This window comes from Muntiacus reevesi, chromosome 5, assembly GCF_963930625.1.
Source record: "Muntiacus reevesi chromosome 5, mMunRee1.1, whole genome shotgun sequence".
In the NCBI taxonomy this organism is placed as follows: domain Eukaryota; kingdom Metazoa; phylum Chordata; class Mammalia; order Artiodactyla; family Cervidae; genus Muntiacus; species Muntiacus reevesi.
In genome coordinates, this window is record NC_089253.1 from 90,387,215 (window position 1) to 90,410,246 (window position 23,032).

The window sequence follows — 23,032 nt, forward strand, 5'->3', positions numbered from 1 at the left end:
AATATATTAAAAACTACTGAATGGTACACTTTAAAAAAGGGTAAATTTTACGGTATGTGAATCATACCTTAATTTTTTTTAAGAGCTAGCAAAGTACTATTTAAAATAGCAAAAAGTGGAAACAACTGAGATGCCTAATAATAGAACAATTCATATTCTGTGATATAAACAGGACTGAACAGAAACACAGAGCGACTGAAAGGGATACATTATGCAGGCTGTCAATACATGGAAATTTAAGTACATATATAAGTGAGAAAGAGAGAAAATATTAGGTGAAGAATTGACATGAGAGAACTGGAGATCAATTACCATCTTTATATAACCCAACACAAGTCACCTACAAGTCACCTGGTACCCAGAGAGTCAGAGACGCTGCTGCTTCCCCTCCCAGCCCACTTGGAAGGAGAATGGCAGTCTCCATTTGTAGAGCATTTTCATGCACATTATCTGACTTAATCCTTAAAACAATCCCAAGGGACAGGTAACGGGGATGGCCATCACTATGCAGAGGCTGCCGAAGATGCAGCCTGCAGATCTTAGACCAGAAGCCCCTCCCGGCTGCCTCCCCTCGGTGGGAGATTTGGACTTTCCCAGCAAAGCAAAAACAAAATGAAAAGCTGGCTGCAGTCTCTACCAATAGGTTCTGGGACCGCTAAGAATAAAAATGGGGAGAGGGCCGAGGAGAGAGCGAACCGAAGGGCTGGAGGCCCAGCAGCGGCTCTGGGCTCACCTTGCAGACGCCGGGAGGGGCGCCGGCCCTGCTGAGCAAGCTGCCAGCACCCCCCTCCACCGCCCCCCAGACACCAGGCCAGGAGACAGGACAGCTGCCGTGTACCTGGAGATGCTGGCTGCCTCAGTACCTCAGCACGGGGCACAGAACGGTCACTCCAAGCCTTAGGGTGACCAATGTCAGATCGGGGACCCCCCCCAAAGCAGGGACAGCCACGCGGTCCTTAGGAAAGCTCCCTCCTTCCTCTTGCCAAAAAAAAAAAAGAAAAAAGAAAAAATGGAGAGCCTTCCAGCCAGAGGAGAACCGGGGTGGCAGAGAGATACTCGGGGCACGTCTGGCAGGAAGGCCAACTGCAGAGGACTTGGACAGACTGAAGCTGCGGGCACAGTGGTTAGGAGCCTGGGTTCTGGGATGCCACGGACCTGGGACCCCCTCCCTGCACTTCTAGGTGGGGGGACGGCAGCCCTGTGAGGACAGCAGCCCCCCTTTAAGCAGAGCCCAACCCTGTGGCTGTGATGAGGGCGGGTGGGGGTCACCTCCACACAGGGGCTAGCGGCCCAAACAATGTCACTCCCTGGATGGCCCAGAGGGCTGCCTTGGGAGACCCCTGGAGCGGGGGCTTGGCCAGGGCTTCTGTGACTCTCAGGACGGGACTTCCAAGAGGGGTGGCCCAGACAAGGATGAGAGGGAGCTGGGGCTGCAGGAGGACCGCTCCCCTCCCCCGACCTCCTTTATTCCCCGCTCCTGCCTCTGCAGCAGCCTCAACTGCAGCGAACTCCTCTGGGCCAGAGGCTGCGGCAGGAGAGGAGAAAAAACCTCTCACAGCAGGGAGGGAGGCACGGAGGGAGGGAGCCAGGGGACGGGTGGGGGTGGGGCAGGGTGGAGGAGACATCCAAACCCCCGTGCTGCTCAGACGCCCCCACTCAGGGTCTGTCTGGGACCAGGCCTGGCCCGTAGCCCCCTCCCTTCAAGCACTTAGGCTACAGTCTAGGAGCGGGGTCCCTCGGGGGCCTCCTGGCACAGGAGTGAGTGAGGGGGCGGGGGAGGGGAGAAGGCCCCCACACTCTGTCCTTCTGCTTCACGGTCAGACCACGGGGCTGGGACTCCTGCCTGGACGCTTGTTGGCCACCCTGGGCCTCACTGCAGCACCGTGCCAGCTGAGCTCACAGGACAGCAAGATGCTGAGACCTCAGGCAGGGCGGGCAGTCTCCTCCTGCAGCTTCCTACCCCCAACCCCAAGGGGAGGCACAGCCACGACCCTGGTCTGCTGGACACAGGGTTACTGGCCATGGTGGGGTGACCGCAGGATCCCCAGCTCCTGTCCTCTCTCTCCAGCCTGAGCTTGAGTCCAGCAGGGCCCTGAAGCAGATCGGGAGGGGAGAGAGAGGATCAGTGCTGGGGACGCACAAGGCCCCTGCCTTGGGATGCAGAGAACGCTTGTTCTTCTGGGTCCCCTAGCCCCTGGGGAAAGAGACAAGACAGAAGGAGAGGGAGGGAGAAGGAGAAACAGAGGCACAGGGAAGAGAACCCCCAGTTCTGGCTGTTCCCAAGGACCCAGGTCCATAGCCCCTCGCTGAAGGGATGAACACAGAGGCAGGAAGTCATCCCACCCTACACCATCAGGCCTGTGCACACACCTGCCCAGGGAGATGTGGAACCCAGGACAGCTGCCGTGCCACTGGCCACCTCTGACAAGGAGAGTGGTCGGAACCAGCCCTGCCCTGGCTGTGAGCCCCGCACATCGGTGGGTCCCCAAGACCTGCCCTGCTCTGGGCCCAGTGAAGCAGCATGTACTCTAGAGCTGGCAAAAATAAGACCCACTGCTCGGAACCCACACCCCAAAGGCAACCGGGCTGGTGCTCTGGTCCCACATAGCAGCCCTGGAGGCAGAGCCACAGGCCGCCCTCCGCTCTAAACCTCAGCCGTCATACTAGCAGTCAAACCCAAGATTCTCCCTGCCATGGGCTTGCCACGACTAACAGATCTGCTCAGACCTTGGCCTACCTTTCTGTCTTCCTTTCTGCTTTCCTTTCTCCGACATTCAAAGGTACCTTTGCAAGGAAGGGCCTTTGCCTAGCTCCTGGCTTCATATGGATTCTACAAATGACATCAAATATCAAGAAGAATGGTTCCAACACTTTGGCCACCTCATGTGAAGAGCTGATTCATAGGAAAAGACCCTGATGCTGGGAAAGATTGAAGGCAGGTGGAGAAGGGGACGACAGAGGATGAGATGGTTGGATGGCATCACCAACTCAATGGACATGAGTTTGAACTAACTCCGGCAGATAATGAAGGATAGGGAAGCCTGGCATGCAGCATTCCATGGGGTCCAAAAGAGTTGGTTGGGACTTAGTGACTGAACAACAACAACCAAGAACGATGGGGCAGGATGGAAGAAATAAGAAGCAACAACACCCAATTGGTGACTCCCAATTGTGAGCCCAATTGGTGATTCCAGACATCACAGGGTAGGACTGTGGAAGGAGCTGCCAGAAATGGGGGGGGAGAGGAGACCCAGTGTCACATCCGGGCAGAGAGGGGCTGGCCCCCACCTGCCCCCAGCCAGGCGCTTGGCACCAGATCTGTAGGTCATCTGTAGGTCATGTCTCTGCGGATGAAGCCAGGGCACGACCCAGCCCTCAGTCCTACCAGGACAGGAGGCACACATAGGCCCCGGGTGGAAACCCACAGTCTGAGCCCCTGCTGAGGACAGGAGAAGAAATCTGGAAGGCCTGAGGAGAGCCATGAAGGCTCACTGCAGTGGGGAGAGCACCCTTTTCTCACACAGGTTCCAGACAGAGAAGCCCAGCTCCTCTTTAGGATGGTAGGGCCCTTGGAGGCTGGCTCCTGTCTGGTACCCTAGCCCACTGTTCCTCCCACCTGGCCCTGACAGTACCACTTGCATCATTCATTCTGGAGTCTGTCCCAATATATATCCCCAGGTGAACCCATGAGGCAGCTGGGTCCCCATCCCTGAAACCCCCACACACACCCAACCAGAGCTTCCAGCCCTAAACACACTTCAAAGGGGAAAGAGGAGAAAGCTGACGGGAGGAACGGAGCGGAGAAGAGACACAGACCTCCTGGGCCCCTTCTGGGCCCAAGGGGTCTGGGGCCCACCTTTCTGCCCAGGCCCACACCGAAGGGTGGGACAACAGCCTAGGGCTGCAGCACGCAGTTGGGGGATGAGCTGGCTGCCATGGTGCAGAGCCCGGGGCTGGAGCCAGACTGCCTGGACAGGGACCTGGCTACACCATATCCGGCCGTGACCTTGGGCTCATCACCAAACTTCATCCGTAGGTGGAGGCTAATAATAGCGCCCTTCCCATTTGGCTATTGGGGCCTCAGGACACGATAAGAACTAGCTTTTATCATTGGGGTAAACGAACCGGAGCTCTGAACACATACGGCCAATGCTCACGAGATGTGATGGAGTCACAGAAAGCCAGGGCTCAAGGAGCCTCAGCTGCTGTGGTTGACACAAGTCGGTGGCCACACAGATGAGGGACAGGACGCAGTGAGGTCACTCAGGGGAAGAGACGGGCCTGACATGCAGGTGTCCTGACTCCCAGGTCAATACTGCTGATTCCTGCAGTGTTTGGTCAGCACTTCCCAGGTGCGTGCCAGGTGCCAGCAAGGAGGTGGCCTAAAGCCTCCAGTCCAGAGGGACAGACAGACAGACGGGGGAATGAGACGAGGCCAAGGAGGGACAGGGAAGGGAGGCGTGTTCGCTTGGAGTGTGCGGCAGGAGTGGACCTTGTTGGGACAGGCAGCAGGCCTCCCTGACAATGCAACCACTGAGCTGAGAATGAATGAACCGGAAGGACGGGAGGTAAAGAGAAGAGAGGAGATGAAAGCAGAGGGGGCTGCTGCTGTAAGCAGAAGCCTGGGAGCCCTGCGCGCTGATGGTCTCCACCACACTCAACAAGGAAGGCAGCTTACCTCCCAGGGTTTACTGCCAGCCAGTATTTCAGTGCCTTGGCCAAGTCTACATAACCCAACTACATGCTCCCTAAGGGCAGACGTCACCATCTGGGGCTTGCCTGTGGGCACCCTGGGGTATAGCATGGCCCAGAACTGGGCACACACAGGCCCTGAAAGGAGACTGCACACCAGCGAAATCTTCTAAGCAAGCACTGGAGGAGAAAAATGGCAAGCCACTCCAGTATTCTTGCCTGGAAAATCTGATGGACAGAGGAGCCTGGCGAGTTACAGTCCATGGGGTCTCAAAAGAGTTGGACACGATTTCGTGACTGAGCATGCACACACACACCACTGGCCACGGCGCCCTGGGGGCCAATGCCAAACCACTGATGCAAGGCGGGGACCACTCACGCACCTTCCACGTCCAGTGTCTCCTTCATGACGACTTCCACCCGCTCCACGTGGTGCCGGTTCCAGAGGCCGTCCAGGGCTGCACGGTTCTGGTCTCGGAAAGGCAGGATCTGGGCCACTACCTGCCAGGGAGAAAGACTGCAGAGCTGTGGGTTTCTCTGGGGACCAAGAAGGAATCCTGACCCCACGGAAGGGCCCGCAACCTCTCCATCCCACTCAGAGGAGACACTCTCGGGAGCAAAAAGTCCCCGGATGCCAGGCCTTCACAGCCCAGTAAGGACTCAAGAATCTCTCAGTGACCTCCACAGGGTTAGCAGCCTTTTTTAGATTCTCTACCTTCTATTGATGCTTCTGAACTGTGGTGTTAGAGAAGACTCTTGAGAGTCCCTTGGACTGCAAGGAGATCCAATTAGTCAATCTTAAAGGAAATCAGTCCTGAATATTCATTGGAAGGACTGATGCTGAAGATGAAACTCCAATACTTTGGCCACCTGATGGGAAGAACTGACTCATTGGAAAAGACCCTGATGCTGGGAAAGACTGAAGGCAGGAGGAGAAGGGGACGAAAGAGGATGAGATGGTTGGATGGCATCACCGACTTGATGGACATGAGTTTGAGCAAGCTCCGGGAGTTGGTGATGGACAGGGAAGCCTGGCATGCTGCAGTCCATGGGGTCGCAAAGAGTCAGACATGACTGAGCGACTGAACTGAACTGATCTTCTATTACTATCCATTTTTAATAAAAGAAAGGTGTTTTAACACTAAAATTGGAGCAAGAAAAGTTTCAAATTGAACACCATCCAGAATTTTTTTTTACATAATTTTCCCCTAAACAAGTGAAAACCTACCAGGACAGGCATTGGTCTAAGGGCTTATCTTTGGAACACTGTAGCTCCAAAGAGAACTGGATGTAAGGCAATGCCTCCACCCCAGATGACTCCGTGATGACCCCAATGTGGCCCTGGGCCCATGGCCTGGTCAGGGCCAAAGAACACCTGTGTTCATGTGTTTTCTGCTCTGGTTTCCAAGAAAAGGTGTCCTGAGGGTCTGCTCAGATTGAACTGGCCAGCTGACCAGCCTCACCCAGGAGGCCAGCCCCTTGCTTCACCATAGAGCCTGGATGAGAAGCAAGGATTCAAAGAGTCCCTATCCTGTTTTAAGATCTTGTCACCAGGCTTCTGACTCAAAACAGAACCCGGAAAGGAAAAGGTGTTGAGAAAAGGCAGATGGATGCGAAGTAACGTGGTTAATTCTAATCCTCACAGCATGCCCACCCGGAAGCCGGGCCCAGACCCCAGAGTCTCAGGGCACCCTCGGTACAGAACACGGGGCCATGCTGAGGAATCAGAGACCAGACCAAGGGTGGGAAACAGAAGACAGGATACAAAAATAACAGGACACATGGGCAAGGGCCAAGCAGTCCTGCCGTTTCCACTCACCTCCTGCCCAGAGTCAAGATGACCAAGGGAGCCCAGATCTCACGATGCCTTCGGGGCCAATCCCACACTCAGTGGCGCCACCCTGAGGACAGGGTCTTACCTACCCCAGCTCCCTCTACCCTGCAGGCTCCGGGCTGCGGCTCACCTGCTTGCCCAGGTAATGGTCCACCCGGTACATCTCCTCTTCCCGGAAAAAGCTCCCCAGTTCTGCGGCCAGCTGTTGGGCAGAGTGGAGGTCATGGCCAAAGGGTTTCTCAAGCACGACTCGCAGCCAGGCACCGGGGCCTGGCCGGCAGCTGCTGTTGATGTTTCGGGCAATGTCCACGTAGGCAAAGGGTGGCACTGAGAGGTAGAAAATTCGGCCAGTCTCCCGGAGGCCTTCATGCTCGACTTGGGCCTTGATGTCCTTGCTCAGGGCCAGGTAGTCCTCGGGCGTCTTCAGCTGGCGGTACTCACTCAGCTGCTGGAACTGAGCCTTTAGTTCAGCACAGTGACCCGGGGCCACGTCCCTGGGGCAGGACAGGGACTCCAGGACCTTGGCGATGACCTCTTGGCCCTGCTCGGTGCTCGTCAGAGCAGCCCCGTGGAAGCGAAAATGGTGGCCCTTCCCCACCTCCTCCAGGTACAGATGGAACAGGCCCTGCCACAGGTACTTTCTGGCCAGGTCCCCGGTGGCTCCCAGCAGGATGATGGAAACCTGTCCGGGGAGATCCTGGGCCTGCAAGCCGCTGAGCAGGGCCACGCACACAGCCGCCATGAGCATCTTCCAGACGCCTGGGCGCCTAGGAAAGACAGAGAAGCAACAAGCAAGGATCAGACATGGCTCAGTGGCTGTGATGTTGGGGGGGAGAAATCATCCTTAGGTTATCAAACATTTCCTGCCTGGCAAGGAACAGCCACCTGTTTCGCAGGAAAATATTTCAGTCGCACAGCTCCGCTCTCCCTCCTCACAGCCTGGCTTCTGTGCCAAGCAGCCAGTGGGCCGGGAGCCTGCCCTGTAAGCAGAGATAACGCCACTCACTGGAGGGGGGCCGTTCTGTGTGGGAGCGGCAGCCCCCAGGGAGATCCCAGCGTGGTCGTGCGCTTGGAGCCGTCCATGCTATGATCAACACCAATCTTGTCCATGAGCACGGGTGGCCGGGGTCATCAGAGCAGCAGGCCATGGTCCTAGATGACCATGGAGCTGGGGGGACATCGTCGCCCCCTCACTTCTCCATCTGCTTTTCCCGTATCTATTGGACCCCAAGCACAAAGTGACCACTAACATTTTTTTTTTCTGGCCACTCAGCATGCAGGATCTTCCCTGACCAGGGACAGAACCCATCCCCCCCGCACTGGGAACACAGAGTATTAGCCACAGACTGCCAGGGAAGTCCACAAAATGACCACTAATCATTGCTGCAGCACTGTGATCAAAAACATGGATTCTGGAACCAACCGAGTTTGACTCCCAGCTCAACCCTGAACTTGAACAATTATTTAACCTCTCTGTACCTCAGTTTCCTCATCAGAAACGAGGGTATTCATGGTACCTACACCAGAGGGCTGTTAAAAAAAGGAAATGAGTGACTGCTGAGAATGTCTTGGACAATGCCTACCACCTATTAAGCACTAGATAAGTGGTGGCTATCATTATGGGACTAGGATGGGTTAGCATACATTATAACATATGTTAATAGCATCAAACCCTGAATGCTGGCATGTGCCAAACACTGAGCTAAATATTTCTGTGCATCAGATTTCCCTGAATCCAGACAAGAGCCTTGCAGAGAACCAGCAGAGGGGGGACTTCCCTGGCTAAGACTCTGAGCTACCACTGCAGGAGGCTCAGCTTCAATTCCTGGTCAGGGCACTAGATCCCACACGCTGCAACTAAGAAGTCACAAGCTGCAACTAAAAGATCCTGCATGCTGCAACAAACATCGAAATTCACATGTGCCGCAACTAAGACCCAGCGCAGCCAAATAAAGAAATATTACAGGAAAAAAAGAACCAGTGGAGGAGTACTATCACAGTCTCCCACTTCTAGAGACAGACAAGCTGAGGCTCAGGCAGGTGAAAGTCCTGTGGTGAGAAAGTGGGGAAAGCCAAGCAGGCATCAGGCTCCTTGACTCCAGAGCTGATGGGCAGGAATTACACACTACGGTCTCCCTGAGGTTAGTCTAACTTCTTGGCTGGTTTTCAGTCTAAACTGAAGCAGCTGACATGCAGGAAATGCAAGGTCCCAGACCTGTCATGACACAAAGAGGGTTTACTTTCTCTGGCCTTCTGTTCAGACTGAGGCTGTAGGGCTGGATATATTCAATTCTTACTCCCTGGCTCTCCCATTCTCCAAGTCCCTGCCAAGGCCAGTGCTTTGGAGGAAAGACAGAAGGAATGGGGAGGAACGTGACACGGCTCTCAGACCCAGGTCGGGGCCTGGGGCCCAGCCTGGGGTGTGGGAGGACTGAAGAAAAAACGAGGATGACTGGTTTGGCACTGATTATATGGCAGGTGTTCTCCCCAATAAAGGGTTAACACAGTCTTCAACAATGAGGTGCCAATCTAGTTATGCAGATGGGGAAACTGAGGTTTAAAGAGACAGAAGGAATTCTGAAAAGGCCCTGCAGACCTCCCCTCACCCCAACACCATCCGCTGTATTGAGGGACCAGATCTGTCCCCCACTCTGACATCAGGCCCCTCCCCTCACTCTGCCCTTCCCTTCTTTCCCCACCTCTCTTGAGATTCATCTCCAACATGGCCTCAGTTAGTGGTCAAACCAAGATGAGGACCCAGCAACAGTGTCTGCACCAGAATCTATAGGACACCAGACCTTCCCATCATGGGAGGTCTAACTGAAGGACCAAGGGACCCAACGCACAGCACCCCCAGCCTCCTCTTCCACTGTCCATTATCAGCACTCGTGCCCGAATTCAGACCACAGAGCCATTCAACTTTCCTCTTCTGCTTTCCGATCCCTATCCTTGGCCCGTCAAGCACTTCCTTCTTAACTGGCAAACCACCCATGTTTGGAGGGAAGGAAAAGCTGCAAGGTCAGTGCGGGAAAGAGGCAGCGAGAAATCTGAATCCCAGGGAACAGCCTGGAGAAGGAGGAGCCGCCAGCTGGCAGCTGCGTCTCGGAGCTCCTGATCGGACACTGGCAGCCAGAGGTCTGAACAGGCCGGCTGAGGCAGGTGAGGGAGCTCGGAGGGCCAGCACTGCTACCCCCACCCCAGGAAATGGCAGAAAACCTGAGCCAACCCCAAGGCCTCCACTTAACTGTGTTCTGACTCTGAAGTCTGCTGCAGTCTTCTCTGCCCAGCCCTCTCCGGGCTCCCAGAGCTCAGGTTAGATGCCCTTATCTCTTGCTTACATCCCCAGCCTCCTTTAAACAAATACACATCAGAAATATCAGTTATTGCAACACGGCCGCTTACTCTGTGATTGCTAAACAACCAGGGAACAACCCTTTCCTAAATGAGTCAGGAAGGGAGCAGTCCTGAGCGTCTGCTTTTCTTATTACCATGTTTTTTAACCTTAACAGTGTTTCTCAAACTCCAATGTGCTTATGAATCTCTTGGAGAATTCTTTCAAAAATGCAGATTCTGGGGCAGAGGGTCTGGGGATGGGGCCTAAGGTGCTGAAAGCTGGCCCAAAGAGCCCACCGAGAGAAGCAGGGTCTGGAACGCTGAGCAGTGAAGCCGAGTCAGGGCCAGTGTCAGAGGAGAGCATCAGATCTGATTCGGCTGCAGGGTTTTCAAAATGCATGTGCATGTATATGTGTTAAGTTGCTTCTGTCGTATCCAACTCTTTGCAACCTCATGGACTGTAACCCGCCAGGCTTCTCTGTCTATAGGATTCTCCAGGCAAGAATACTGGAGTGGGTTGCCATCCCCTCCTCCAGGGAATCTTCTCTGATCCAGGAATTGAACCTGGGTCTCTGGCACTGTGGGGAGAGTCCCCAGGAAAGTCCCCTCAAAATGCACATTCCTGCCTCCTACTGCCTTCGCCAGGACAGTGAACCTCTGACCCCAGTGGGCCCAGGGCAGGTGCAAACATGGGCATTTCAAAGCCACCTTGAATGTTGGCAATGGACCCATCCTCCTTCAAAACCTGGTTACTGATAACCTCAAGCCTAATAAACCTGACATCTACCTAGCAGTCAGTGTGTGCCAGACGATGTAAACACAGAGTCTCAACCTTCCCTCCACACAGCGCTGGGAAGGAGTTCTGCAAGGATCCCATTTCACAGATGAGCAGACAGCAGGCCAAGTCCACTGTCCAGTTCCAGAGCCCAAGGTCCCAGGCGCTGTGTGAAATGGCTCCCCGAGTCGAGTGGAGGAAGGTGGCCTTTGGGTCAGAGGACCTGGGTTTAAGGCCATGTCCGAGCTCTGCGTGATCCAATCAAGTCATCTGTCAGTCCTCACCTATCAAACGGGCTAATACCCCCCAAACTAAATGGAGGTCTGCAAAGACTAGCTGAGAAGACACCAGTGACAAAAACCCTATACAAATGCTAAGTTAGAGACTTCCCTGGTGGTCCAGTGGCTAAGACTCCTCGTTCTCAAAGCAGGGGCCTGGGTTTGACCCCTAATCAGGGAACTAGATCTCACATGTCACACCTAAGACCCAGTGGATGTGTGTGCACTCAGTCACTTCGGTCTTGTCTGGCTCTGTGCGACCCCATGGACTGGAGCTCACCAGCTACTCTGTCCACGGAATTCTCTAAGCAAGAATACTAGAGTGGATTGCCATACCCTTCTCCAGAAGACCCAGGACAGCCAAATGTACATATAATATATACTGGGTTTCCCAGGTGGCGCAGTGGTAAAGAATCCAACTGTCAATGCAAGAGACGCAAGTTTGATCCCTGGGTCGGGAACATCTCCTGGGGGAGGAAATGGCAACCCACTCCAGTATTCTTGCCTGGGAAATCTTATGGATAGAGGAACCTGGTGGGTTACACTCTATGGAGCTGCAAAGAGTCAGACATGACTGAGCACATACACACTGCATGCATACACATACACACATTAAAAGCCAACAACAACAAAAAGCAAACGCTAATTAATGTAGCGTGCGCCCTGCCCCTGCCCAGCACGGCATCAGGCTGCTGCAGCTGCCAGGAAGACCTGTGCTGCTCCCTCCTCTCGGGAGCTCCAGAGCCCAGCCCTGCAGACAGTACAGGACACACCCAGACGTCTATGCAACACCACCCCTGCTTGCCCTTATACCCTGAGAAGATAGGTACACAGGTATACAGATGTCCTCTCTGTTGCCCCAACAGAGGAATAAACAGGTTCCGAGAAGTCCAATTACATCAAAGTCAAGACCAGGCTCCTAGCCCCTGGAGCAGAGGTAACAGGGATCGAGGCTCCATGGCCACCTGTGGCCTAAACTGCTCTCGAGCTGCAAGCCTCTTCTTCTGAAGGATTTTCTGAAAAACTTTCTCCTGCTTCCTTGCCTCCTCTGAGAGCAATGGGCTATGAAATACATCTCCTAAGATTACATACTTGAACTTGGCCAAAAAAACACAGAAGTGGCATTCCAACGGCCAATCCTGCTATGAACTGCATCTATGTTTAGTTAATAAACAAGAAAACCATGAGTGCAATGTACGAGCCACCAGGACAGGAGGACAGTGTATTCAACTGTGGACTGGAACATGTGGTGATTAGTACACAGAAAAATCTAAACATCTTGTAACCTTGAACTTGCATCTTCCTAGCTGGGAACTGCAGTTTCCCCACCTGTGAAGAGAGGCAGCTAGAGAAGCTCGACAGCACTTTCCTCCCAGGAAACTCTGTTTTCCAACGGAAGGAGATAACCTCTCTATTATGTGGGAAATGGCCATCACCTTTCTATAGGCAGTTTAGGCCAGGAAACACAGGACTGAAGTAGGAAGCATGGTACTGATAACTGAGAGTCACTCAGAAGTTAAAAGGCCAAGCTCTCTGAAGCTCTAACTTCAGTGTATGGAGGATGCAATCTCATTTACAATTATTACTCCAAATACTTGCCAGCAGCATGCACATGCGTGCATGCTAAATCACTTCAGTTGTGTCTGAATCTTGTTCAACCCTATGGACCAGAGCCTGCCAGGCTCCTCTGTCCATGGAATTTTCCAGGCAAGAATACTGGTGTGGGTGCTGGAGAGGGTGTGGAGAAAAGAGAACCCTCTTACACTGTTGGTGGGAATGCAAACTAGTACAGCCACTATGGAGAACAGTGTGGAGATTCCTTAAAAAACTGGAAATAGAACTGCCATATGACCCAGCAATCCCACTCCTGGGCATACACACCAAGGAAACTAGATCTGAAAGAGACACGTGCACCCCAGTGTTCATCGCAGCACTGTTTATAACTGCCAGGACATGGAAGCAACCTAGATGCCCATCAGCAGACGAATGGATAAGGAAGCTGTGGTACATACACACCATGGAATATTACTCAGCCATTAAAAAGAATTCATTTGAATCAGTTCTAATGAGATGGATGAAACTGGAGCCCATTATACAGAGTGAAGTAAGCCAGAAAGATAAAGACCAATACAGTATACTAACACATATATATGGAATTTAAAAAGATGGTAACAATAACCCTATATGCAAAAGAGAAAAAGAGACATGGATATACAGAACAGACTTTGGGACTCTGTGGGAGAAGGTGAGAGTGGGATGTTCTGAGAGAATAGCATTGAAACAAGTATACTGTCAAGGGTGAAACAGATCACCAGTCCAGGTTGGATGCATGAGACAAGTGCTCAGGGCTGGTGCACTGGGAAGACCCAGAGGGATCAGATGAGGAGGGAGGTGGGAGGGGGGATCGGGATAGGGGACACATGTAAATCCATGGCTGATTCATGACAGTGTATGGCAAAACCACTACAATATTATAATTAGCCTCCAACTAATAAAAATAAATGAAAAAAAAAATACTGGAGTGGGTTGTCGTGCCCTCCTCCAGGGGATCTTCCCAACCCAGGGTCGAACCCACATCTCTTACATCTCCTGCTTTACCACTAGCACCCACATTGCTACAAAGTGAGGTGTGGCGGAGGCTTTTTCCAGAGTGTGACAGGCTCATCCAAGAGTCGGGACTGGACAGGCCCATGTCCAGAGTCCAGAGCACCTCTCGCTGCCCCCAGCTCCGGGGTGAGGGGTTCCTACTGGACCTTCTGGGAGACTCACCTTTTGAAGTGCGGTTCTGCTAACATCCCCAAAGCTGCAAGCGTGGACGTGGCCAGACAGAGGGTATGGACCAGAAGCAGGGTTCCCAAGCGAGAGAGGCAGACGTGGGGCGCACCCAAGACCAGTCTTGGCACAGCCCCGACCTGGGCGGGCACTTGGGTGGCAGAGCCGGTTCTGGGAAACCACCGGAGGAAGCAGCTCTGACCCTCTGGCCCCAGCAGGCAAGGGGCAGGAGAAAGGAGCCAGGAGGTGGACGCTAGCGGTTGCTGGCACTCTGTCCCTTCCCTGGTGACACATCCACACCTTTGACCTCTGTTTTCTGTTTGCCATGCAGGGGGAAGAGGAATTTTCTTCAAATCACAGCTCATGAGCTTGGTATTTTTTACAAGAGTGTGTGGGAGTGAAACAAAAGTTCAAAGTGAAGAGGAGTTTTTGCTGAAGTACAAGGGGATGTGCCGGTCCCTTCTATACTCGCCAGCTCCAGTATGTTTCCCACACTGTCTCCTCTGTTCTCTGGGCCTTCTGTACAGACACCCCTATGCGGAGGCAAGTCAAACCCATAATCATCAACTATGACCTGCATTCAACCCCTTGGAGCTAGACAAGGGACAGAACCCCAAGATCGGCTCTGAGACCACATCCCCCCCTAAACTCATAGAATCCTTACTCCCATCACCTCGTGAAGTCGATCTTTGGTCCCTGCAATTCAAATGGTGTGTGAGAGCCACCACATATCTGCATGAGAGATTCAATTCCTAAATTTTCAGAAATTTATCAAGTCAGTTGTTAAACACAGCCCCTATTAAAACCGAATTACGGGAATTCAGAATCAAAGAAGCTATATTTAAAAACAAAGATATTAAACACTCAATAGTCCCTAATTGATTTACTTCATGTTACTATTATCTATGCTCTTGACATTATTTAACCTACTGCATCTGTTGTTGTTCAGTCACAAAGTCGTGTCCAACTCTTTGCGAGCCCATGGACTGCAGCATACCAGGCTCTTCTGTCCTCCACTCTCTCTCGTAGTTTGCTCAAATTCATGTCTATTGCATCAGTGACGCCATCCAAGCATCTCATCCTCTGCCTTCCCCTTCTCCCTTTGCCTTCGATCTTTCCCAGCATCAGGGTCTTTTCCAGTGAGTCAGCTCTTCGCATCAGGTTGCCAAAGTATTGGAGCTTTAGCATCAGTCCTTCCAATGAATATTCAGGGTTATTCAATGAATATTCCTTTAGGATTGACTGGTATCTATAAGGTGAAGGTATTCTGTAATGGCGTGCTTGAAACTGGCCGGCGTGGGAACATTTATTTATGCGGCAGGTGTTGGCAAATGCTATCAAGTTGGCTCCTGGCCACCAACTGCCACCTCTTCCAGAGGATGGTAAACATTTACCAACACACAACTGCCTGTGCACCAAGCTGTTATTTCCAGCCTGGACTTTCTCCCCCTAAACTCAGTCTCACACAGTCTCACACAGTCAACTGCGATGACACCAACAGCTGGGTGTCTACAAGACGTATCACATTCAAAACAAACTGACTTATCTCCCAAACCCTCCAAACGCAGATCGCCCATCCTCAGTAAACGGAAACTCCCCCCTTCCAGGGGCTCAGGCCAGAGACCTTGGGGCATCCGATGTGACAGCAAGTCCTGTGGTTTCTGTCACCAACATTTACCTAGAATACAACTACTTCTCACCATTCTCGTCACATTCCATCTCTCCACTCTGGTCCTAGCCACCATCACCTTTGTGTGAAACCACCTCCCTGGCCTCTCATTTCCATCTTTGCCTGAACCCAGGAGCTGGAGTGCTCTGTGGTCAGATCCTGTCCTTCTCTTCGGTGGCCGGCAGGGTCTACACACTCTGGCCTTCCATCTCTTACCTCTCGATCTTTTCTCCTACTCTGCCCCTCTCTGGGCTCCAGCCACCCATCCTCCTGCCCCAGGGCCCTTGTACCTGCTGTTCTCACTGCCTGACCTACTTTTCCCTGCAGATATCCACGTGCCTCACTCCCTCACTAATTTTAATTCTTTGCTGAAATGTCACCTCACTGAGGCTTTCTCAGCTGACTCTGTAAAAGTGTAAACCTCCAACCCTCATCTCATCCCCTGCTTTATGTCTCCCCATAGTACATATCCACATGTGATAAGCAGATTTTTTTTGTTTATCGTCTATCACCCCTCCCCTCAAGAACCTATAATTAAGTGCCTATGATGACATGGGTTTTTCTGTTTTGTTCACTGCCTATCTCCAGTATCCAAAACAAGGCCTGGGGCTTCCCTAGTGGGACAGTGGATAGGAATCTGCCTGCCAAAGCAGGGGACACAGGGTTCGATCCTTGATCTGGGAAGATTCCACATGCCCACAGGGCAACTAAGCCTGTGCTCCACAACTACTGGGCCCTCTCTCCCTAGAGCTCGTGCTGGGCAACAAGAGAAGGCCCTCGCCCAGCAATGAAGATACAGCACAGCCAAAATCAGTCAGTTAATTAATTTTTTAAAAAAGTGGGGCCTGGCCCACAGAAGGTACGCAATAAACATTTGCTGAATGAACAAATAAATCCCATTTGCCCAAGACCACTGTCAACTCTGCATGGGCGGCCCTGTGTGGATGCTGACTCTTTAATGGTGACCTCAAGCACTGTGACACAGCACACATTAGCAGCAGCTCACTATCAGAAATGATGCTATAAATAATAAGAGACATTTATAGAGCATTTAACTAAACGCAAAATACGGGGCTAAGAGCTTCACATATGTCACATCATTTAATTCTTGCCACAGCTTATGAGGTACATGGCTTCCCAGGCGGCGCAGTGGTAAAGAATCCACCTGCCAATGCAGGAGACACAGGAGACGCAGGTTCGATCCCTGTGTTGGGAAGATCCCCTGGAGAAGGAAACAGCAACCCACTCCAGTATTCTTGCCTGGAAAATTCCACGGGCAGAGGAGCCTGATGGACTATAGTCCATGAACGAGGTCACCAAGAGTTGGACACAACTGAGCATAGAACAGCATGAGGTAGGTACTATTACTGTACCCATTTTTAGAATGAGAAGAGAGGAAACCAAGGAGCAGAGAGAGAAAATAACTTACTGAAGGTCAGGCAGCTTAGAGGTGACAGGACTTGAATCCAGGTAGTCTGGTTCCAGCACCTTCTTCCCACCTACCTCTAAAATGTGTGACATGGAATAGGAAATGGCAACCGCCTCCAGTATTCTTGCCGTCTTGCCTGGAAAATTCTGTGGACAGAGGAGCCTGGCAGGCTACAGTCCATGGAGTCACAAAGAGTCAGACATGACTGTACACAAAAAAGGGTCCACCCTAAATCCAGGGTGATCTCATCTAAACATCCACAATTACATGTGCAAAGATCATTTTTCCAAATAAAGTCACCTTTGCAGGTTCTGGGGTTATAACTTGGGCACACCTTTGGAGGCCACTATTAAACCTGGTGCAGTGTGGTAAGCAAAAAAAAAAATGTGTGACTACAACCCCAAATGACAAATTTAAAACACTGTTTTAGAGGAACTTCCATGGTGGAGTGGCTAAGACTCCACAGTACCAATGCAGGGGGCCCAGGTTCCACCCCTGGAAGGAAAACTAGATCCCACATGCGACTAAGAGTTCGGATGCTGCAATGAAGACTGAAGATCCTGAGAGCCACAACTAAGACCCAGTGCAGTCAAATAAATATATAAATACACATTTTTCAAAAAGACTAGGGAAAAAAAAAGCCAATAACAACATTGTTTAAGTGGACACAGATTCTGCTCCCTTCCAAGATCAGAATTACAGTGGTCTAAACATTCCCATAAGCGACCCAAACTGGTCAGCAGCTCTGCTTCCTCAGGTCAGGTTGCCCTGACCACCAACTGCTGTGAATGGCCTTGGCCTCCGATGTCCACTCTAACAGTGATTCACTCACCTCACTTCTGACATCATGAGGACACTGCATTTAAGGCTGAGTTGCTGTGTTAAAACCTGAAAGGCCCTTGTTGGGGGAAGGGGGAGGCCCTCGTTTCTGGGATCTTAGCTACTTAGTAGCTACGTGACCTTATATAAGTTATTTAACCTCTTCCAACCTCAACCACCGATTATACTTAGGCCAAAGGAACTAAGGCATGGCAAAGCCTGATGCCATCCACAGGTGGAACATTTGTGCTGCTAGGTATCTGTCTCGCTTCAGACTGTGGCCACGTCTGTGTCATGGGAGACCTCTATAAAGGTGTCCTGGCGCCACGGCTCCCTTCCCCAAGTCGCGTGAGAGGCATGGGAGAAGAGAAGCTAAAGGCAAAGTAGAAAAGGAAAGATATACCTATCTGAATGCAGAGTTCCAAAGAATAGCAGGGAGAGGTAAGAAAGCTGTCCTCAGTGATCAATGCAGAGAAATAGAGGAAAACAATAGGATGGGAAAGACGAGAGATCTATTCAAGAAAATCAGAGATGCCAAGGAAACATTTCATGCAAAGATGGGCACGATAAAGGACAGAAACAGTATGGACCTAACAGAAGCAGAAGATATTAAGAAGAGGTGGCAAGAATACACAGAAGAACTATACAAAAAAGATTTTTATGACCCAAATAACCACAATAGGGTGATCACTCATCATCCAGAGCCAGACATCCTGGAATGCAAAGTCAAGTGGGCCTTAGGAAGCATCACTCCAAACAAAGCTAGTGGAGGTGATGGAATTCCAGCTGAGCTATTTCAAATCCTAAAAGATGATGCTGTGAAAGTGCTGCACTCAATATGCCAGAATATTTGGAAAACGCAACAGTGGCCACAGGACTGGAAAAGGTCAGTTTTCATTCCAATCCCAAAGAAAGGCAATGCCAAAGAATGTTCAAGCTACCACACAATTGCACTCATCTCACATGCTGGCAAAGTAATGTTCAAAATTCTCCAAGCTAGGTTTCAACAGTACGTGAACCGAGAACTTGCAGATGTTCAAACTGGATTTAGAAAAGGCAGAGGAACCAGAGATCAAATTGCCAACATCTGCTGGCTCATCAAAAAAGAAAGAAAGTCCCATAAAAACATCTACTTCTGCTTTAATGACTACACCAAAGCAGTTAACAGTGTGGATCACAACAGTGGAAAATTCTTCAAGAGATGGGAATACCAGACCACCTTACCTGTCTCCTGAGAAATCTGTATGCAGGTCAAGAAGCAACAGTTAGAACTGGACATTGAACAATGTACTGGTTCCAAATTAAGAAAGGAGTACATCAAGGCTGTATATTGCACTATGCTTATTTAACTTATATGCAGAGTACATCATGTGAAATGCCAGGCTGGATGAATCACAAGTTGGAATCAAGATTGCCAGGAGAAGCATCAATACCTCAGATATGCAGATGACACCACACTTATGGCAAACAGTGAAGAGGAACTGAAGAGCCTCTTGATGAAAATGAAAGGGGAGGGTGAAGAAGCTGGCTTAAAACTCAACACTCAAAAAACTAAGATCATGGCATCCGGTCCCATCACTTCATTGCAAATAGATGAGGAAACAATGGAAACAGTGACAGACTCTATTTTCTTGGGCTCCAAAATCACTGCAGCCATGAAATTAAAAGACGCTTGTTTCTTGGAAGAAAAGCTATGACCAACCTAGACAGCATATTAAAAAGCAGAGACATTACTCTGCCAACAAAGGTCCATCTAGTCAAAGCTATGGTTTTTCCAGTAGCCATGTATAGATGTGAGAGTTGGATCAAAAAGAAAGCTGAGCACCAAAGAATTGATGCTTTTGAACTGTGGTGTTGCAGAAGACTCTTGAGAGTCCCTTGGACTGCAAGGAGATCAAACCAGTCAATCTTAAAGGAAATCAGTCCTTAATATTCATTGGAAGGACTGACGCTGAAGCTGAAGCTCCAATATTTTGGCCACCTGATGTGAAGAACTGACTCACTGGAAAAGACCCTGATGCTGGGAAAGATTGACGGCAGGAGGAGAAGGGGACGACAGAAGATAAGATGGCTGGATGGCATCACCAACTCAATGGACATGAATTTGAGCTTGTCCGAGTTGGTGATGGACAAAGAAGCCTGGCGTGGTGCAGCCCATGGGGTTGCAGAGTCTGACACGATTAACTAACCAACCTCAACCAGAGTGGGAAAACAAGTCGATAAGAAACACAAAAGGAGACAACCCATACAAAGCACCTGGCACGATGCTTGGTATATAGTAAGCGTCCAAGAATTGTTAGCCACTGTCATTATTAAACCAAGAGCATCATGAATAAAGTGGCGTTTCTTGTTTGTCTCTTGGAACTGCTGGGAAACCAACTGACTTCACACAGCAGGAAAAAATGCCAATGAACAGCTCACTGACAACTTTGTGAACTTCCAGTCAAACTGATGAAAAATCAAAGGGCTATAAAGCTGAGAGGGCTTCCCAGGGGGCTCAACAGTAAAGAATCTGCCTGCTGATGCAGGAGACGTGGGTTCAGTCCCTGGGTCAGGAAGATCCCCTGGAGAAGGAAATGGCAACCCACTCCAGTATTCTCGCCTAGGAAATCCCGTGGACAGAGGAGCCTGGTGGGCTAGAGTCCATGGGGTCACAACAAGTTGGACGTGACTTAGCAACTAAATAGCAACAGTGGCATAAACCTGAGATGGTTAAAAAAGTCTCCACCCCAGTCCATTAGGGGTTTATAATCCAGGCCAAAGAATACAGCAGTAGAGCAAACCTCTAACCCTGCAGCCCCGGGGCTTTCACTTAACTATTCAGGGCCTTTTCTCCAGCTGTAAGATGGGTAGCATTCACCTCATTTTAATGTCTGGCCAAAAGGAAAAAAAAACCAAACAAACCCAGATCGTGGCTGTGAAAATACTTTGGGAGGCAATGCTGGTAAGAGGTCTTGTAGACAAAAGAGCCACCCAACTCCCAGTTCAGGGTAACAGAAAGCAAAACCAGACTTCCTGCTCTGCCTGTGGGTTAGGGACTGGCGGAATCCATGGTGAAATCTGGCAACAAGCAATGACATTTTCCCTTGTTCAAATTCCATCAATAAAATGAGAAGTGGGTAGGGACTTCCCTGGTGGCCCAGTGGCTAAGCCTCCATGCTCCCAATGCAGAAGACCAGGGTTCCATCTCTGGTTAGGGAACTAGATCCCACATGCCATGACTAAAGATCTAGCATGCTTCAACTAAGACCTGATGCAGTCAAATAAATATTTTTTTAAGAAAATGAGAAGTGGATTAGCCACAGATGACCAAAGGTGTCTCTTGGTTTCCCTTTGCCCACAGATTTGACAGTTTCCCCTTTAAAGGGCCTAAAACCATCCCACAATAGTAAATTTTATTAGTCTTTGGATAAAATAACTTGAATGCCTGCCTGGAGTGTTTATCTGCTGAGCAGCTATGTACCTCAAAGAAAGGGTTACATAAAAAAAAACACTGCCTAAAAGTGAGCTCTGCTCATGCCAAACACTGAGCATTTTCCTCTCAGGTGCTCCTAAAACTTGCCAGAAGATTAGCCTCCTAAGCTCAAACACGCTATGCATCACTATAGAGTACGTACTAACTAAAGTGTCTGACTCTTCTATGATCCCATGGACAGTAGCCCGCCAGGTTCCTCTGTCCATGGGACTTCCCAGGCAAGAATACTGGAGTGGGTTGCCATTTCCACCTTCAGAGGATCTTCCCCACCCAGGGATCAAACCGGTGTCTCCTGCATTGGCAGGCAGATTCTTCAGCACTGAGCCACCTGGGAAGCCCCAGTTAGTGTAAAACATAGTTTAAAATACACCCAGTCTTTGAAGGTTTCCCGCGTTCACTACCTTTCAGGAGCCACAGGCCTGCCTAGGGGACAGTGGGGTGGGTGGGCAAGGAATTTCAGCTTATGACTTCTCCAGAAGTTCTCACTTCCGTTTAAACACTCAAGTTTGAGTGCGCTGATTTTCAGAGACCCAGACAGGTCTGCTTCTGGAAAACCATTCATTGGATTGATGTATTTGAAACGCTGATGGAAACCTGAGCGCTAGTGCCAAAGATTAAGCCGATCCCCAAGGGAGGTGGGAGTTGGGGGGGGGGGGGGGCGCTCCAATTCCTCCTCTCACTGAACTGAATTCCAGAAAGTCCAGGAAAAGGAGACGCCACTGGCCCTTCCGGACCAGCCTCGACGGGTCCTGGCTGCCTCCAGCCAACCCGCCACCACGCAGCACTGCCACGCCAAGGCATCTGAGGAACAGGAAGTGAATATTTTGCGGAAGGAACGCGGGGAAGAGAATTGGGGCAGGTGGGTGGTGGCTGGGGTGACTCTTCCCAAACGCCCGAAGATTTTACAGCCACGCGGGGCTGGACTCCGGGGCCTGCGGGTTCTCAGGGGCGGGAGCGCGCAGCCGCCATCCGGCTGTAAAAGACTCCTTCTGCGGCCCAAGAAGCCGGAGAGAAAGCGGGGGAGGCAGCTTACTTCATCACGCCCGTCAGAGCCGGCCGCTTCTCCGGGAAACGTCGGGGGCGGCGCGGGCCGCGCGGTGCTGCTGGCCGGGCTCAGGCCAGGTCGGGGCCCGCCGCATTCTCTTCCGCCCGCCCGGCCAGCCCCGACAGGTGCGCGTCACGCGGCCCCGCGCCTAACGCGCACTCGGGTTTCGCCAGCGACGCCGGGGGCGGCGAGCGGGGGATGGGGGGCGAGGCCGAGTCCGGCCCGACCGCCCGCCCCGGCCCAACCCGAGACACGTCAGTGTCCGGGAGCGCGGCTGACCCTCTGGGCCTGGGCGTCAAACCCCTGCGGCCTCGGCGCGCGCTCAGTGGGGCCCGGGTCCTGGGACGCGCGCGCGCAGTAGGGCCGAGCCAGGGGCGCGCGGAGAGGGGCCCCCGGGCCTAGGACGCGCGCGCGCGCAGCAGGACCGGGCGAGGGGCGCGCGCAGTGGGGCTGAGCCGGGGCTGGCGGCGGAGGCGGAGACGCAGGCGAGACCACGCCCCCTAGCTCGGGTCGCAAGGGGTTGGTGGGCGGGCCCCTCTCAAATGTTTCCCTGGTTCGCGTGGATGAGCTGGTCTTAAGAGCGAAGTGAGCGGGCCTTTTTCTGCGTTTCTGGAATCTCTCGTGCGTCGTAGGGGCCGGACCGCCTTCTTGGACACGGGAGGGCCGAGGGAAGTCGTTGTGTCGTGGAGCCGAGTTGCTGGGTCCTCGTCAGATTCTGGCACAAGCCGTGGGACCTGGAACTTATCACTTGACCTTAGGCCTCGCATTTCTCCATCTGTAGAAGGAGCAGCATGGCGCCCCGCATTTTTAATCTCCAGAAGTGATTTAGGGGTGGGAGAACAGGCTGCCTATGCTCGTGTGACCTTGAAGACGCTGCGTGCTGCGTGCTAAGTCACTTCAGTCGTGTCCAA

The 23,032-nt window shown here is 51.7% G+C and overlaps 1 protein-coding gene across 2 annotated transcripts in view; it reads right to left on the reverse strand.

The window, feature by feature from the left end:
* The window catches only part of H6PD (hexose-6-phosphate dehydrogenase/glucose 1-dehydrogenase), a 40,123-nt gene extending 17,547 nt beyond the window's left edge, over positions 1–22,576 (reverse strand). Inside the window, exons 1-3 of one of the 2 annotated variants that reach the window (XM_065935814.1) lie at positions 22,110–22,576; positions 6,657–7,293; positions 5,076–5,193 (exon numbers count right to left, since the gene is read on the reverse strand). In XM_065935814.1, coding sequence (XP_065791886.1) covers positions 5,076–5,193; positions 6,657–7,293; positions 22,110–22,114 — 760 coding nt within the window. In that variant the 5' untranslated portion in view covers positions 22,115–22,576. Of the gene's footprint in view, positions 1–5,075; positions 5,194–6,656; positions 7,294–13,681; positions 13,862–22,109 lie in introns of those variants that run through there. The other variant, XM_065935813.1, reaches the window with a different exon arrangement.
* Positions 22,577–23,032: the final 456 nt, after the last annotated feature.